The sequence below is a fragment of the Canis lupus genome, chromosome 2, assembly GCF_003254725.2.
Source record: "Canis lupus dingo isolate Sandy chromosome 2, ASM325472v2, whole genome shotgun sequence".
Taxonomy (NCBI): Eukaryota; Metazoa; Chordata; class Mammalia; order Carnivora; family Canidae; genus Canis; species Canis lupus.
The window spans coordinates 76,040,553-76,057,025 of record NC_064244.1 but is presented as its reverse complement, the minus strand read 5'-3'; the positions used below and the strand labels follow the sequence as shown (position 1 = coordinate 76,057,025).

General features: G+C 56.1%; 1 protein-coding gene across 13 annotated transcripts in view; it reads right to left on the bottom strand.

Moving 5' to 3' along the window:
• The window catches only part of LOC112659979 (RAP1 GTPase activating protein), a 64,030-nt gene that overhangs the window by 32,218 nt on the left and 15,339 nt on the right, over positions 1-16,473 (bottom strand). For 12 of the 13 annotated variants that reach the window (XR_004813656.2, XR_004813651.2, XR_004813655.2 and 9 more), the window contains exon 2: positions 14,846-14,881. The exons of the other annotated variant lie outside the window; for it this stretch is intronic. Coding sequence is in view for 5 of the 12 variants with exons in the window: in XM_035713139.2 (XP_035569032.1) it covers positions 14,846-14,881 (36 nt within the window). In the remaining 7 variants the exon portion in view is untranslated. The remainder of the gene's footprint in view (positions 1-14,845; positions 14,882-16,473) is intronic. 13 annotated transcript variants of the gene reach the window in all.

Sequence of the window (16,473 nt, the reverse complement as noted above, 5' to 3'; positions counted from 1 at the left end):
AGAGGGAGATAAGGCAGTCGCTAGGATCCCCAATTCCCAGAAGGATAAACTGAGGCTTAGAGAGGTTAAACCACCACCCTGGAGGTGTCCCAACAAGGCAGAGGCAGACCGGGACCAGAACCTAGGCCTTCCATGAGGGGCTCCCGAGGCCGCACTGGGGCCCGGGGGCATCTCACAGTGTCTCCACCCACTGCCAAACTGCAGATCAGATGCCTGCACCGTGGAAGGAGATGGGTAAGGCTGAGGACAGTTGCCCAGGTGCCTTCCTGGGTTGCTTCCCCCCTATTAGCCAGCTGGAGAGTTGGTGGGAGGGTCCTGTCTTTTTCCCCCTCTGAAAATGACAGTCGATAAACGCCCTCATAAGGCTGCTGTGAGCCACAGAGTAAGCACTACAGAAGCATTTGCTATTGTTATTTTCATTGTTAGCCACTCTCCTGGAGAACTCCACCCTCTCGGGGCACCAGAGCAGTCAGTGGCTGGGCTGTCCTGTGGGTACGACTTGGCCCTATGGCCCCCCAAAGATGGGTGCCCTGGGTGGATGGAGGTCCCCAGGGCGCTGTGGCCCCTGTGACTCTCCTAGCCGCATCTCCACACACACCCCCTTCCTGTCCTGCCCTGTGGCCTTGTCCTAGCCTGGCTGGGCTGCCAGCAGTTTTCCAAAGAAGACACACTGTTTCCCTGCTGAGCCTCTGCACAGGCTGTTTCCTCTGCTTGGGGGCTCCCTTTTCATTCTTTGCATCCTGGTAAAAACTATTCGTGCTTTAAAGTTGATTTATTTAAAGATTTTATTTATTTATTTGAGAGACAGAAAGAGCATGAGCAGGGGGAAGGGCAGAGGGAGAGGGAGAAGCAGGCTCCCCGCTGAGCAAGGAGCCTGACACGACATGGGGCTCCATCTCAGGACCCCAGGATCACGACCTGAGCCTAAGGTGGACACTTAACCGACTGAGCCACCCAGGCGCCCCTAAAGTTCATTTTAAATGGTGAAACCCTGGTGGCCAGAGCCGGTGACACATGGCCATCAAGGCAGAAAGCCTGTGACGGGGAGCAGGGTGCTGGGCAGGTGCTGGATGGCACACACACACACACACACACACACACACACACAAGTTGAGAAATTAGACTTGGGGGGGCTGGGAGGGCAGAGCAGCTACTCAGCTAGCCAAAGAACATAGGGCTGAGAAGCACTTGTGGGGGGCTAGCCCAGGACAGGGCCTCGGGGGTCCAGACCAGCTCAGCGCTGGTCATCAGAGGCCAGGATCCCTTCAGTCTCCCTGGTCTCCATGAAAACAACTGGTTCTACCAACCTCATGACTCAGGTGGGGGGCAGCAGAGGATACAGACCTCAAGGTGAAACGCGGGTGTGGAGGGCCACGCCGGTGGGCCCTCACCCCCTAAGAGAGGCCCCTCAGGGTGGGGCTGGGGGGCTGCCTAGGTCTCCTGGCTGTGGTATCAGGTCTGAGGGGACTCTAATCTCCTGAAACTGGAGACTAGAGGCTGCCCTGGGGCTGCCCCCTCCCTCGTGGGCCACAGAGGCCCATTGTCTCCAGTGCTCAACCACCCCGCACTGCTGCTGCTCCCCCCCCCACCCCGCCCACCACCACTTGCCCCTGGCTTGCCAAGGTGCCAGGGAAGGTGGCCAGGACAGCCCGGCGAGCAAGTTTCTGAAGCCAGGCCCAGGGAGCCTGGCCCCCTCCCCGCAAGGCCCACAGGGAGGGCAGGGACACAGACATGGTCACTCCTGGCTCTCCTTTCCCCAGGCGCCTTTGACCTCTACCAGGACTCCAGAGGGAACCTGGGGGTGGGGGAGCCACACGCTGTGAGGTCATATAGTCCTTACAACAACCCTGACAGGGCTGCCGTTATCAAGCACTGCAGAACAAGGAAGCCTAGGCTCAGCGAGGTTGCAAGATGGGCCAGGGGACCCACAACCACCACACAGTAGAGTTGGCAGGGCCACCCCCACCCTGGAGGGGGAGGAGCAGCCCTCAGGCCCCAGGCTGGGCAGAGGGGCTGAGCAGGAAGGCAGCACTGGGGGCCCCCACCCTCACTCCACGCTGGCTGAGCGCCAAGACACCCGGATGCCGGAGCCGGGCCAGGTAGTGGCCTCCTGAGCAAACAACAGGTTGGCAGCCCCGAGAGGAGGTCATGGGACCGGCCCCCACCCGGGGGCACGGCACCTAGGGACTGGGCCTCCTATCCACCTGCTGTATGCCAGGGCCTGCCCTGCCCAGGTGGCTAGAGCTCGGCTGTGGCCTAGGCCTGACCCCCACCCTCACGCTTCCCTGGAACCAGCTCCTCCCTGAAATCGGCGTGGGGCGGGGGGTGACACTGAGATGACCTAGCCACGGGGCCTCTTCCCGCTGGGGTAATGACAACGTGTGCTGACCCAGCCTCGTACTTTACAAACTGCCTTCTTCGCGCTAGGCCTTCCCAACAGCCTCCCAAGGCCCCTAAAGCAGATAACGTTATCTCTGTTCCACCTGGAAGAGAGCTGAGGCCAAGATGGGGATGGTGGCATGCCCGAGGTACTGCACCTGAAGCTCGAGCCCTCTGCTCCACTCCTTCCCCATGGGCAGGACAAGCCCCACTGACCAGCCTGCCACAGGCCGCCAGCCCCAGCGCAGTGCCCAGGAGGTTGTGAGCAGGGCCCTTCCCAGCACCGCGGCCTGGGGCCCGATGCCACCTACACCCCGTCTCCGTCATTAACCTCATTGTCCTTCCCCGCCTCTGCAGCCCAGGGAGTCAGTCTCCCTTTCCCGAGGTCCACACATTCCTTCGCTCACACGCTCCATCAGCTACCCACTCCCCCACTGGCCCTCCTCTCTTACGCTTAGTCACTCATTCAGGGTTCACACCCTGCCGCCTGTTCTGGCCCAGACGGTGGTGTGGGGTGTTGGCATCTGAGCAGGGTGAGCCAGGCCTCCCCCACCTCCAAGCAAAGCCCCAGGGACACCTTCCCCACTGCTCTCTAGCTGTTCTCGGCATTCCTTGGGTCCCAACGCCCAGACATGGAACCTTCCAGTGCTTAGACCTTGTGTAATTCATCCCTCTCCCTCTCTAGCTGAGAGGCTCACCAGGTGTGGGCCCCAGGCCCAGCTGGTGAGCAGAAGTCCCTGTCCAGGCCAAGGTAAAACCCCTCACTTGCTAGTAGCCTGCTCAGGAGGGACAGGGTTGCCATCTCCTAACCACAAGTGACAAGGAGAAGCCCTGGCTCTGCCTCTAAATCACCACATGGCAGGATTAAGTCACCTCCAAGCAGATTCCACTGGAAACTGGGACTCTGCTTAGATGATGCTAAGGCCCAGCTCTGACATCCTCCAGGAGGAGTCAGCTGAGAACCGGGTGCACCAGCAGCCAGGTGGGCTCGCTCTGCCCCGGGGCGGGGGGGTTTGGGAAGGAGGCCTCTGGCTCCTTCGAGCTGCTTCTCTTCTCTGAGCCTGCTTCCTCATCTGCAACATGAAATAGTAAGACCTACTTCACCAGGTGGTTGTGTAGAATAAATCAGAGGTTACATGCACCATCTGACTAGCCTACAGCTGAGTATATAGTAAGTGCTCACTAAATCACAAGCTCCTGCCCAGAGAAGCCGTGTAACATCACAGGGGTGGGCTCTGGAGCCAGCTCTGCCATTTAATGGCTGTGTGACCTTGGGCAAGTTACTTAACATCTCTGGGCCTCAATTTCCTAGTCTATATAATGGAGGTAACAACAATGCCTACCTCCAAAGGGCTGTCATGAGGACTGGGTCAGTTCATCCATGCAAAGTATATCAACATTAACCCTGAGCATTTCCTGGCCTTCCCTTCTCGGGAATCTATGCCTCTTGATGGCTCTAGGGTCCCTGTGGTGGGCGGCAGAGGCAGTGAGTAAATTCCCATGACTTTGAGGAAGTGGACTTTTTCTGGTCTTTTGGGGCACATGGATCGCTACCACTTCTCTGCAGGGGTTTTGGCCACTCCTGTTAACAAACGAAAACGTGTATACTCTTTAGCCCAGCCACTCCATTTCTAGACATTTATACACAAATGCACAAAAATATATGAACAAATGGCATTCACTGCAGCAGCGTTCGCAATAGCCACCATCTGGAAGCCACCCTAACGTCCACTAAAAGGAGGCTGGATAAATGCATCAGGGCCCACGCAAACCATGGACTACCACACAGTGATCGCAAAGGAGGCCTCTTGTCCTGATGGAAAAAGGGGTTTGAGGCATATTGTTAAGTTACAAAAAGCAAGGTTGTACAACAGAAAGCTCACTTGCGAAAATTAAAATTCACATGGGTTATCTCTGGGCAGCAGGACCACAAGGAGCTCCTGCCTTCTACAGGATGTATTTTTCTGCATTGTTTGGATTTTTACAATGAACACGTATTATTTTTGTAATCGAGACGGTGGGGGGGTGGTGGAGATTTCTTTAAGAAAATCTGAGCACTTACTATGAGTCAGCTAAGTAGCTGACTCTTAACCTTTCTCAATCATCTTGAGAAGGAGATATTCTTCACTCCTTATTCCAAGGAGGAGAAGCACACCCTGAGGGAGGTTAAGCATCGTGGCCAATGTCCCTTAGCCAGGAGTGACAGTACTGGGCTGTGTCCCCGGTTCTGGCCAACTCTGAAGCCCACGCTCTTTCCCCTACATTAAGCATTAGGCAACCTTCTCTGAGCGTCAGGGAAGAGAGAAGGCCGGAGAAAAGCACCCCAGGCAGCTGGGCACAGGGCCGTGCCCCGGGACCTCAGCTGTCATGTCCCGGGAGCCAGGCCAGCTGGGGTTAGTTAGCCAGTTCAGAGACAGGGCTGTCTGCCTCATTTGCAAATGCAAATGCAGGCCGGGCTCCTAGCCTCAGCTCTATGCCCTGCGCTGCCCCAGCCTGGCAGCCTGGCAGGTGCCCAGCCCCACCACCGACCTTACCCCCAGAGGCTGCAGGGTCACTGGGCAGGTGGGCACACATGGCGGGGGTGGGGGCAGCTCTAAATAACTTTCCATGTTGATCCACCTGTTTCTGGAAGAATCTGTCATTAAAGGGTCACTTGCTACATTCTCTGTGACAGCCTAGAAAGGGGGCAAGCACATCCACGTGTGCCTGAGTTCAGATGGGCCACTGAACACATCTAGAAGTTCGATGGAGCTGAGTTCAAATCCTGACAATGCTGTACTCTAGCTGTGTGACCTGGGGCCAGTCACTTCACCTCTCTGGAGCCTGTTTCCTCAGCTGTGAAAGGGTGTTGATAAATCTTTCCTGCAGGGTTGCTGGGAGAATTCAGCGGAATAATGCATGTAGAAGTACTCCCTGAGCTAGAAGCCACCTTCCACGTGCAGGGGGCAGGCACACGGCCGTGCAAATGTGGAGTGAGCCACGGTCAATCCTGGCTGGATCCGAGCCTCCCCCTCCCCCTGCCACACACAATCAACAAGCGGGCGGGGCACACGTCTGACACTTTGCTAGTAGCCTGCTCAGGAGTTTCTGCAGCTCTGCCTGGTGGTACAAAAGGGTGTGTGTCTCTGCGGGGGAGGATGTAGATGGAGGCCTGGCAGGAACGTGAAATGTGGGTGGGAGAGAAAGCGTTCGTGTCTGGGCCGTGTGGGGGTTCGCATCCGAGCTCCGAGCGTGTTTGTATCTGTCGCGTCATCCGCCCGCCTGAAAGCCCTGGGTGGCTTCTCACCGCATGCAGGCCTCACGCGGCCCACGAGACCCCGCGCGCCTGGCCCACCTCCGGGCCTCTGCACGCAGCACGCTCCCCACCTGTTACGCTCTCCCTGTCCCCCCATCGCTTCTCCCGTCTTCCTAGAGCCCCCACCTCACGCTGGGTCGGGCCGCGCCCACCCTGACGGGCTTCCCCAGAGGCCTTGTCCGGGGCCTGGGCCGTTGTGGACTGACCAGTTTGCTTTGCACATGTCCTGCTGTGACCCAGATCACTGTCAATCTCTCCTTCTAGAAACGGAGCTTCCTCAGGTGAGGACTGGATCTGTTTGGGGGCCTAGCACTTAGTCGAGGGTCAGTTACACTCTGCTCCAGGAGTGACTGTATGGACAGAACTCGGTTCATGACCAAGCTGTCTGGACATGAGCAAGTCCATGAGCATAAGTATGGAAAGTGTGCGTGTGTGTGTGTATGTGTGTGTGTGTGCGCATGCATGTGCATAGGACGGGGTCATCTCAAAGCACTCTGGCCCTGTGGATGGGCCAGATCTGGGCCAGTGCCCAGACCCAGGGTGGCTGGGGTGAGAGAGAAAGTAAGCATAATTTCCCTTGCTCCCCTGCCCCGAACCCCTCCCCAAACAGCCAGGCCCAGACTCTCTGTGCCAGACCCCAGAATACTTCTGGGCGGGAGGGCAGCCAGGTGGGCACCAGGGCTCCACCCCGCCAGCTCAGAGGACGTCCTGCTCACTCGGGGCCCAACCCAAGCCTGGTCTTGCATGCCTGCCCACAGTGCCCACCCCCTCCTCTAGACCTGCCTCTTGAGCAGCCATTCTTGATCTGAGAGAAGGTAGACCTCCATCGCCCCTGGCTGCTCAGCTGCCTTCCACCTGCTGCCAAGAGAGGATCTGGAATGTTCCAGATTTGGGGTAGGGCAAGGGATCTTGTTCCTGCTTCAAAGCCTTTACACTCACTCACTCACTCTGCCCTCTTTCTGGACTACCCTTCCCACGGCCAGCTCCTTCCCACTCAGGCCTTGAGAGGCCCTCCCTGATACTCTTAGCAAAAAGGGGACCCTTTCCACCTGCCCCGTCACTCATTACCCATTACTCATATGAAATTACTTAATTTGTCAGCTCATTTTGCATCTGTCTCCTGCACTGGATGGTAACCTGCATGAGGCCAGATACCACGTCCACAAGATTTGCTGCTGTATCCCTAATTCTTAGACACTACCTGGCACATGGTGGGGACTCGATGAATGTTGAACGAACACATGGCTAATGGAAGCCATGAAAGAATGGTGAAGTGAAGATTGTCCCCATTTATAGGTGTGGGAACTGAGGGTCAGAGAGGTTAAGTCTCTAGCCCAAGATCACGCAGCCAACAGTCAAACCAGGTCAAGATTAGGGACTATCTGACTTTGCTAGAAACCCAGCACATCAGAGTGTTTTGTAGCCAATCTTCCCATTTTATAGGTAGGGAAACGAGCCTCAGAGAGTGAGGGTTTCTCCAGGTCACCTGGGCCCAGAATGTTTTGTCCCTCCTGGAGCATGTGGCTTGAATACTAATACCCCCACTGAACAAAGGAAGAAACCACGGATCAGTGACGAGAGGCACCGCAGGGGGTCACCCAGCCAGGACTTGGTGCAGGCCTGTCTGGCTACAGAAGCCAGTGTTCTCAGGGCCAATGTGTCAGGTTGGTGCCCTTGGCCAGGGAGCAGGCTCATGTGCAGCTCTCACCTCCCGGCAGTTGGTGAGCTTCCAGAGGGCAGAGTCTACCCAAATCTGCCCCTCTGTGGGGCCTAGCAGATAAGGACGACATGGCAATAACCACGATCGCTGGCTTCGCTCCGGGCCCGGCCCTGGTTTTCCACTTTGGCACACGTTATCTCATTTAATATGCACAATAATCTTTGAAGTAGGTGCTTTCGTTTTCTTCATTTTACAGGTGAAAAAAACAAGACCCAGAGAAGGGAACCGACGGTGTACCCAGCACTAGACGTCACAGCACAGAGCAGTTCCTGGAGCGGGAAGGAGAGTGGGTGATGGGGGTCCCAGCAGGCTTCTACCCAGTGGTGGTGGGGGGCAGGCCCCTGCAAGCCCCACAGGAAGTCCAGTGGGGCTTGCAGCAACATGACCTGATGGCCACCCCTCCCACCTGCAGCTGCCAGGTCCAGTTCTGTCCTGTATCTGGCTCATGCCATCACATGCTTTTCTCCTCCACATTGAAGCTGGGTCGCTTCCTCCAGGAAGCCCCCCCTGATACCTAGGTGTAGGGGAGGAGTCCTCCTCAGAACTCCCCACATCTTTGCAATTGACACTTATCCCTCCACTGGAACCACCTCTTTTCTCATTTCCTGCTCTGGACCGGGAACTCTATAAGGGGAGTGGCCCTGTCTGTCATCTCCAGTGCCATGTCCCCAGGGTCTGGTTGGCCCTCAGAGGGCATCCCCACACCAAATATTTGTTTGAACTAATTTGCTGAATGAATGAATGAATGAATGAATGAATGAATGAATGAATGACTATCTTGGGGAGGACCCTGAACTGAGGACAGCCTTTAGGGGATTTGGGAATATTAGAAGAGTCCCCTTGATAACCACTGCTCCTCCACCAAACCACCTCAATAGTGCTGAAAATTGTAGTACTAGAATCTTAATGAGTCTCTCTTTGGCTTAATGAGGCTTTTCTCTCAAAATGCAAATGCTCAGGGAGAGGGAAAACATCCACGGAGCACACACACTGGACTTCTTTCATTCTAAGACTCCCGTGGGGTAAGCAAGACAGCTCTCACTGTTGTGGACAATCTGAGATTCGGGGAGGCGGACTGGCAATTTCAAGGCCACACAGCAAGTAAGAGAAACTGTGAGCAGTTGGAATCTGAAGTCAAGTCTGCCTAAAAACAGAGCCCAAATCCTTCCATGCACCACCGACGAAGGGACCTGAGGCTGATCACTGCTGGGGATGTAGAGGCAGACAGAGCCCACCAGACTGAGAACCTCAGAGTCCTTAGGGACCCCCTCTGTCCCTTCACTGGGCCGAAGGCAGGCATGGGGGAATGAGCCAGAGATGGGGACTCACTGCCCAAGGTCACACAGGAAAACAGTGGCAGTCCCAGGACCAAAACCCATCTGGAGGGGATCTTCTCTTATCTCCGAAGCTAGAGGGGCTGTTTCCTGGAAGAGGAGGCCTCTCTGGTCTGGGGTCGCTCCCAGGAGCCCCCCGCCAGCTGCATCCTCCCCAGAAGGACATGGCCTTCCTTAGAAGGGGGCATTGCCTGGCCCCCTTCTATCTAGGAAGATAAAGCGCTTCGACACATGTAAGAGTGAGCTGATCAGAGGGTAAACATGAGAAAGGGCTGGGGCAAGTAGCTGTTGAGTCCAGAAACAACAGGCTGGTGGAGATATGATCCCTGTCCTTATCTCATCAAAGGGCCACTGTGGGCGATGGGAGGACCCAGAGGCTATATCTAGGCTTAGTCAGCTGGTTTTAAGTATGGAAGAATTTTTGATATCCAGCACTGGAATGGACTACATTGAGGGTAGTGAGCCTCCTGTCATGAGGAGTGAGCAAGGAAGAGCTAGCTAAGGAGCTGCTCAGAGGTCATGATGGTCTCAACCAGGGATGGAGGGCTTCAGGGGTCTTGAAAATAAAAGTGGGGATCCCTGGGTGGCGCAGAGGTTTGGTGCCTGCCTTTGGCCCAGGGCGCGATCCTGGAGACCCGGGATCGAATCCCATGTCGGGCACCCGGTGCATGGAGCCTGCTTCTCCCTCTGCCTGTGTCTCTGCCTCTCTCTCTCTCTCTCTCTCTCTCTCTCTCTCTCTCTGTGACTATCATAAAATAAAAAAAAAGAAATAAAAGTGCATTCTTCTCAGGAGACCCCCCAAAGCCTCATTCCGATCGATACTCAAAGGGATCATGTACCAAGGCAAAGGTTCCTTGCTAAGAGGGAGATCACAGGACGGTATCTCAAAGGTCTCTTCCATCTTCAAAGACTCCAGAAGGCCCAAATTCTCTGATTCTAAGATATTACAAAGCCAGGAGTCTGAGACACAATCGTTCTGCACGTCAGTCACTGACATTACATCCATACTCCTACCAGGCAGTGCTCAATCTATCTCCTCCTGCAAACTACCTCTTCCTGTCTGCAAACTCACCCCGACCTCGTTTTCCCTTGTTTCCCTCCACCAATACGGGCCTCCTCTCTGTCTCCAAGACACGCGAAGCTTGTTCCTGCCTCAGGGCCTTTGCACCTGCTGTTCCCTCTGTCAAGAATGCCTCCTTCCCCCGGCTAACTCTTCCTACATCTCCAGCTCATCTTATTCTTCAGGTTTTGGCTCAAATGCTACCTCCTCGGAAAGCCCTTCCATCACTCCCTCGATCATCCTCCCTGCCGTACGGCACCGGGCGATATGCAAACTGGAGCCCAGCTGCTTAGGTTCAAATCTGAGTCTTGCCAAGAGACCTTGAATAGGCTACTTAACCCCTCTACTGCTTCAGTTTCCTCAGCCCTAAACCAGGAACTGTAGCTGCCTCATGAGGCGGTTGTGAGGATTAAATCCATCGATCTGTGGAAAGTGTTTTGGAACAGCCCCGCACGCAGTAAGACCTAGGTAAGGATCAGCTCTTGGTAGCATGAACCCTTGCTTTAAAATTCAGCACCACTGGGATGCCTGGGTGGCTCAGTTGGTGGGCGTGCGACTCTTGACCTCAGGGTTGTGGGTTTGACCCCCACACTGGATGCAGAGATCGCCTAAAAATAAAATCCTTAAATTTCAGCACAACCATCGAGGTTCGTTTCTTATCTATTTATAGACTAGGTCTCCCCTAGCCCCCATTCTATGGATGAGGAAATTGAGGTTCCAAGTGGTGAAATTCTGGCCTCACCAAGCTCTCTGAAGATGGAGACTGTGCCTGTCCCATTTTCTAGTGAATCGGAGTCCCTAGAAATGTCCCTGGCATACAGTAGTTGCTCACTAGTTACTTGTGGCTGAATGAATAAATGACCACAACCTTATCGCTCTGAGGTTCTGTGTAGCCAGGAGCCCATGCGCCTAAGATTCTGTTTCAGCCTGCCTCTGCCCACCCTAGCCCCTACTGACCCCCAGCGCAGTCCCAGAAGTGGCTGCTGGGATGGGCAGGCTAACGAGCTGGGGATCAGCACCCATGCCTCCGTCCACAGTGGGCCTCCCTTACCCAAGGGGGGCCGGGGTGATGAGGCAGGAGCTGCCTTGGCATGCCTTGGGGGAATCCCTGCCCAGAGGTATGGTGGCAGGTGTGGGCTCAGGAAGCAGCTGCTGGCTCCCCCGTCCTGTGCTGTGCCAGCTGCCCGCCGGGGGCCTGCCCACCAGATGCATAATAGATGAGGAGGCCCAGCGGGCTGTGCCTGCCTGGCATTTCAGAGCCACTAATGAGGCCAGCCTCATGGTTCCTGCAGCAGCACACGGGCCCCCAGGGCTTCCAGCTCAGTGGTTACAGAGAGGAGCCACCTGAGGACAGGGGCCACCCAACCCAGTCCCACACGCAGCACACACAGCATCCAGGAGGGCAAGGGCTAAGGTTACGGGCTCAGGCTGACCACACCGCCAGTCTTGGATCACCACTCACTGTGCCCCTGGGTCAGCCACGTCCCCTCCCTGAGCCTCAGGTTGCTCATCTGTAAAATGGGGAATGGATGTAATAGTCTCTAATAGTCTCTACTTTGTAAAGCTGGTATAAGGATGGGATGAATAATTCAGATGAAGAGCTCGGCCCAGGGTCCGAGACCCAGGAAAAGCTTCATGTATGTGAGTAACTGGTACCCTTACTGTCAACTGGAGGTATCTGGGTACCAGATGGGCTTTCCTGGTGGGACACATGGGCTGGGCAGTGACCCGTTTTCGGTGTGCTCATTCATCTCATCCCCCTCTCTTCCCTCACCCCATAATCAGAACTTTCCTCATTGCTATGGCTTCCTTGTCTGGCCAACGGCCCTTCCTTGACAGGAGAAAAGGCTGGATTAAAATCAAGCCCTCACCAGTTCTGCTCTGTCTTGGATCTTGTCTCCAAAATGGAGACACTAAGGCCAACCTACAAGACTATCATCACAACTGAGACCACCGGGTACGAAAGTGCCCGACACGACGCCTGGCACTTAATCCTTGCTGGGTCCTGCCTCCCCCTCCCAGGCTCCCAGCCTCAAAGTCCTCTTCCAGAACCCCTCCCCTGCACAACTCTACCTAGCCATTCCCCCACGCTGGCACCGCTCCACCCCCCTTCCTCGACCCAGCATCTGAATCCCCCCTAAATGTCCAATCTTTGTGAGGTCTGCAGAACCAGAGCCACCACCTGTCCCACTAGCTCCTAATCCTGCCACTGGGCCTCATCCTTTTTTGTTCTGAGCCTCTGCAATGCAGATGACCTGCTGCTCAGAGGCGGAGGGGTAGGGGAATCCAGCCATGATCACATCTGGCCTACACCAGGCCTTGCTGCTCCCCAAGCTAAGCCCCAACTTCTTAATCCTTTTTTAAAAAGGGGTGTAGGAAACCAAATCTCGGGCAGCCCAGGTGGCTCAGGGGTTTAGCGCCGCCTTCAGCCCAGGGTGTGATCCTGGAGACCCGGGATCAAGTCCCATGTCAGGCTCCCTGCATGGAGCCTGCTTCTCCCTCTGCCTGTGTCTCTGCCTCTCTCTCTCTCTCTCTCTCTCTCTCTGTGTTTCTCATGAATAAATAAATAAAAAAAAAAAGGAAACCAAATCTCCTCCAGGAAGCTCTCCCAGCCTACCTGACAAAGTTTCAACTGTTCTACCCTCTAGACCCATTTAGTTCAATTCACAGGCATTTATTAAGCATTTACTGGGCAGCTGTGTAAGACAGTGTGGAGGACAGAGAGACATGAAAAGAATGGAGCCCAACTTTTTGGTGACTCGTGCTAGAAAATGGGCCTAAGTCAAAAGTAACTCAAGGAACCCCCGCTTTCAAAGACCTCAGAGCCTGCCTTATACCACAGCGGTACATGGATACACTCAACTCAGAAATCCAACTCAACACTTACTGAGCATCAAGTGGGGCTCCGAGAGGGGAAGTGACCTGCCCAAAGTCACACTGCTATCATGTGGCAGAGGCAGATCCACGACCCCAGAAACGAGCACGAATGTGTGCTCTACAGGCATGGTAAGCAGAGGGAGGTATTTTAAGGAGAGAAAGAGCACGGGAATCGGGAAAGAAAACACTCAACGGACAGCAATAAAGGTAGGCTGGAGGCGTGGTGAGGGTTGTGGAAACGGGAGAGGAGGCCATGCCAAGGGGATGGGGAAATGTGAGCAAAGGTATGGAGATGGTGCTCTCAGGGGCCATAGTCCCTTTGATCAGAAATGCAGCTCACAAGAGAAGTGAGTTCCAGACTGGAAAGGACAGGTGGGTATAGGCCTCGAATCACAGACCAGGAAACCATAATTAATAATCAAAATGACTCCCATTAACAGAGCAGTAACTATGTGCCAGGTACAGGCTGGGAGCTAAGCAACTGGTTTAGAAGGGAGGGCCACTGGGGTTAGCACCTTGGACAGCATCTCCGGGGAGGAGGGCCTGGGGCAAGGCCCTGTGGGTAATGGACAGATCCTGGTGATTCCAAAATCCTACTCCAGAAATTAGTCAACTGAGGCCCAGAGAGGGGAAGGGACTGGCCTAAAGTCACACAGCTGGTCAGTTACCATAAGTCCCGGGCCTTCATCGCTGAAGCTTCATTTAGGGCTCCCTAGAGTAGGCTTTCTGGGTCACCCCTCCATCTTCAAGTCTCCCTTTAAGTGCTCAGACCCACCGTGTGGTCTGGAGGCCCTGGGACAAAGTGCATGAGACTCTGGGCTCTGCAGAGTCTGGAAGGTTTAGATTCAAATCCCAAATCTGCTCCCGAATAGCTGTATGACCTTGAGCAGGTCACTCACCCCAACTCTGTGCATCACTGTTCTCATCTGTAATTAGAGATGAGAGTCCCTAACTCAGGGATGTGGTAAGGATGACGTGAGATGATACAGTTCAGCCACCTAACAGTACCTGGTATGCAGCAGGTGCTTGACAAGTGGCAGGTCCTAGGAGATTATTAATAAAGTCCTTGAAGAAAAGGATGGCATCTTCCTCAACTTACCCACCTGTATCTCCCCTAGTCCACCCTGCTCTGGGCTTAGTCCATGGTCTTGCACTGGTGGAGGCTCAAATTGGGCACAGCAGCAGGAGATAAAGCCCAGAGAGGGGGAGAAACTGGCCCTAAGCTGCACAGAGAGCATCAAAGGAAGATAAAAGGGCAGGCCCTGAAGCTCAGCCTGGGCACCCATGTGCTTTGCACCCCAGGTGTGGCCTCCTAGAGGGGGCAGCGCTGCAGCTGGTGAGGCGATGGTGCCAGACTGGGGTCGTCTAGTAGCTGGGGGGCATACTGCGGGGCCCGGGGACCCCAGGAAGCCCCCAGTGGGGGTGGGAAGCATGAGCTCTCCCGCTGGAGTTGAAGTAGCAGCAGGAGCAGCCAGCTGGGCCCGTGTGATGCTGGTGCTGGGGAAGCTGGGAGGCGCCCGCCTGCAGGGCATCAGGGATGCTGTGAACCTGGAGGTGAGGCTGCACCTCCACTCACTGCTCTCGGTGTTGAGAAAGCTGTAGACACAGCTGCCCCCTCTTCCTCCAAAGAGAGGGAGGCCTCAGACTTCAGCAATGGGCTGCAGGAAGGGGTCCTGAAGGCTACATATGGGGTGGAACTCGGGGACTTGTGGGTCAGCCAAAAGGCGAAGGGCACGCACAGCCCCCCCAGGGGCCATGATGTGGGAAGGGAGAGAGGAAGGAAGCACCTTCGGTGAGGGCCTAGAGTATAACAGGCCCTATGTTTGCTTTTTAGGTGTTTCGGGTTTTTTTGCAATCTTATACTCTGTCAAGTAGGTTTTTTCATCCCCATTTCACAGATGAGAACACCGAGGGTCAGAGAGGTTAGTGAATCACTAAGGTCACGCAGGCACTGGGCCGAGCTAAGATTTAACCTGACTTGCCTGACTCCAAGCTGGAGCTCTAGAGAGAACTGGGGAAGACAGATGGGGGAAGAACCGGTAAGAGGGTCTGCCCACCCCATCACCTGGGGACGGCGGCCAAAAGACTGGTGGGGTCTGGTCTGTGATACGGGGTGGTAATGGTTTGGGAGTGTCCTCAGCCAAGCAGCCCAGCCCCTCCTGAGAGCTCCCAGTACTCACCACACGCTCCGGCGAGGGGTGAAAGACTTGTCCACTCTGAAACAGAGCAAGAGGGGCAGCAAATGAGGGGGCAGCCCTTTCTCAGCCAGCCTGGCACATCAGGGCAACCCCAACGACCCACCACCCATCCTGAGCGGGCTGCAGGAGGTATTGCCTCTTGGGGGCCTGATGCATTGTCACCATCCCCCAGAGGCTGCGGGGGGCCCCGATATCAGGTTAGGGACGTGGAAAGGTGTAGAGTGAGACAGTAAGGAAAAAAGGTAGGAACGGGGCACAGGGATAGGGGAGCAGGGGCCCAGGACTAGATTACGGGGTGCAGCAGAAGGGGGGTCACTGTGGGAGGTTTCGGAACAGGCGAAGTGGGACACTGACTACAGCAGCTTGGGGTCAGAGCAGGGACCTACGGGTGCAGCAGAGGCCAGCTTAGAGTGTTTTCAGCCAGGATTAAAGGATGTGGGTGTTTACAGTTTATGGTAGGCAGGAAGAAATCAACCCTCCCCCCGCCCCCCGCCCCAGGCCGCCTTTCCTGGCAGCCTGCCTCCATCCCAGAGCGGGAGCTCACTCATATCCACCCAGGGGATCTGGGAGTAGATCATGAGGACCCTCCTCTCCCACCCCACCCCCAGCACACACCCACCCTGGCCCTCAAAGCAGAGCCAGAGGAAGAACGCAAGCCCCGGAGTTCAGGGGCCACCCCCAGGCTTCGTTTTCCCCAAATCCCTCCAAGTCCAGCGTCAGAGAGAGGGGGTGGACATAGTCCTCTGAGGGCACCTTGGGTTTGGGGTGGGGGCTGGAGAGAACTCCACCATCCCGCCCAGCTGGGGGCCAAGAGGCAGGGCAGCTGTTGGGACAACAAACAAGTCTTGCCTCCTGCCCAGAGGCCAGAGGAGAGTGGGGAAGGGGCCCGGAACCAGACGCTGCCAGCTGGGGAGGCGGGGCTGGGGTGTCCTAGGGACTGCTGTGGACTCTGCAGACAAGGAAAGTGAGGCCAGAGAGGCCGGGGCTTGCCCTGCTCCTACAAGAAGCCAGCCCCACTCCCCCACCCCCTGGGTGGCCTCTCCGTGTCAGTGACCTGCGGTCTCAGGGCGTACCCAGCCTCCTCCCATCACCTGGTGGCCGGCAGGCCCCAGACAGGGAGGGAAGCCTGTCTCCCACCCCACCTGGCCCCTCTGCCAGGGTGCCTTTGGAGGGAGGGCAGTCAGCGATGGGTGGCACCTTGACACAACCCCTGCACCTCAGAGAGCAGCAGCAGCAGAACGACATGTGTGTGTGAGCTTCAATCGCTCTGCACCCCAAAGGTGAGTCCTGAGCACCAGGAGGCAGGGCCTAGTGCAAGGTGATCCAACTACCTGGCTGGCCAGGGAAGGGGCTCCCGCGCCAGTCTCTCTACCCAGCCTTCCTTCCGACTGACCGACTGACCGAATGTCGGCCCAAGGCAAGAATCCCCCAGCCCTCCTCGGCCCCCCTCTGCGGTGGACACTTGGGGTCGGGAGCGACAGTGCCCCAAGATGGACCAGCCACCGCTCTGCCTTCCAGGCCCTAGGTCTCCAAGCCCAGGCAGCAAGCAGCCCCCCGGGGGGGGGGGGGTTCTGAGAGTTGGGTGGCAGGAGACAGGGGCGGCCGGGGCG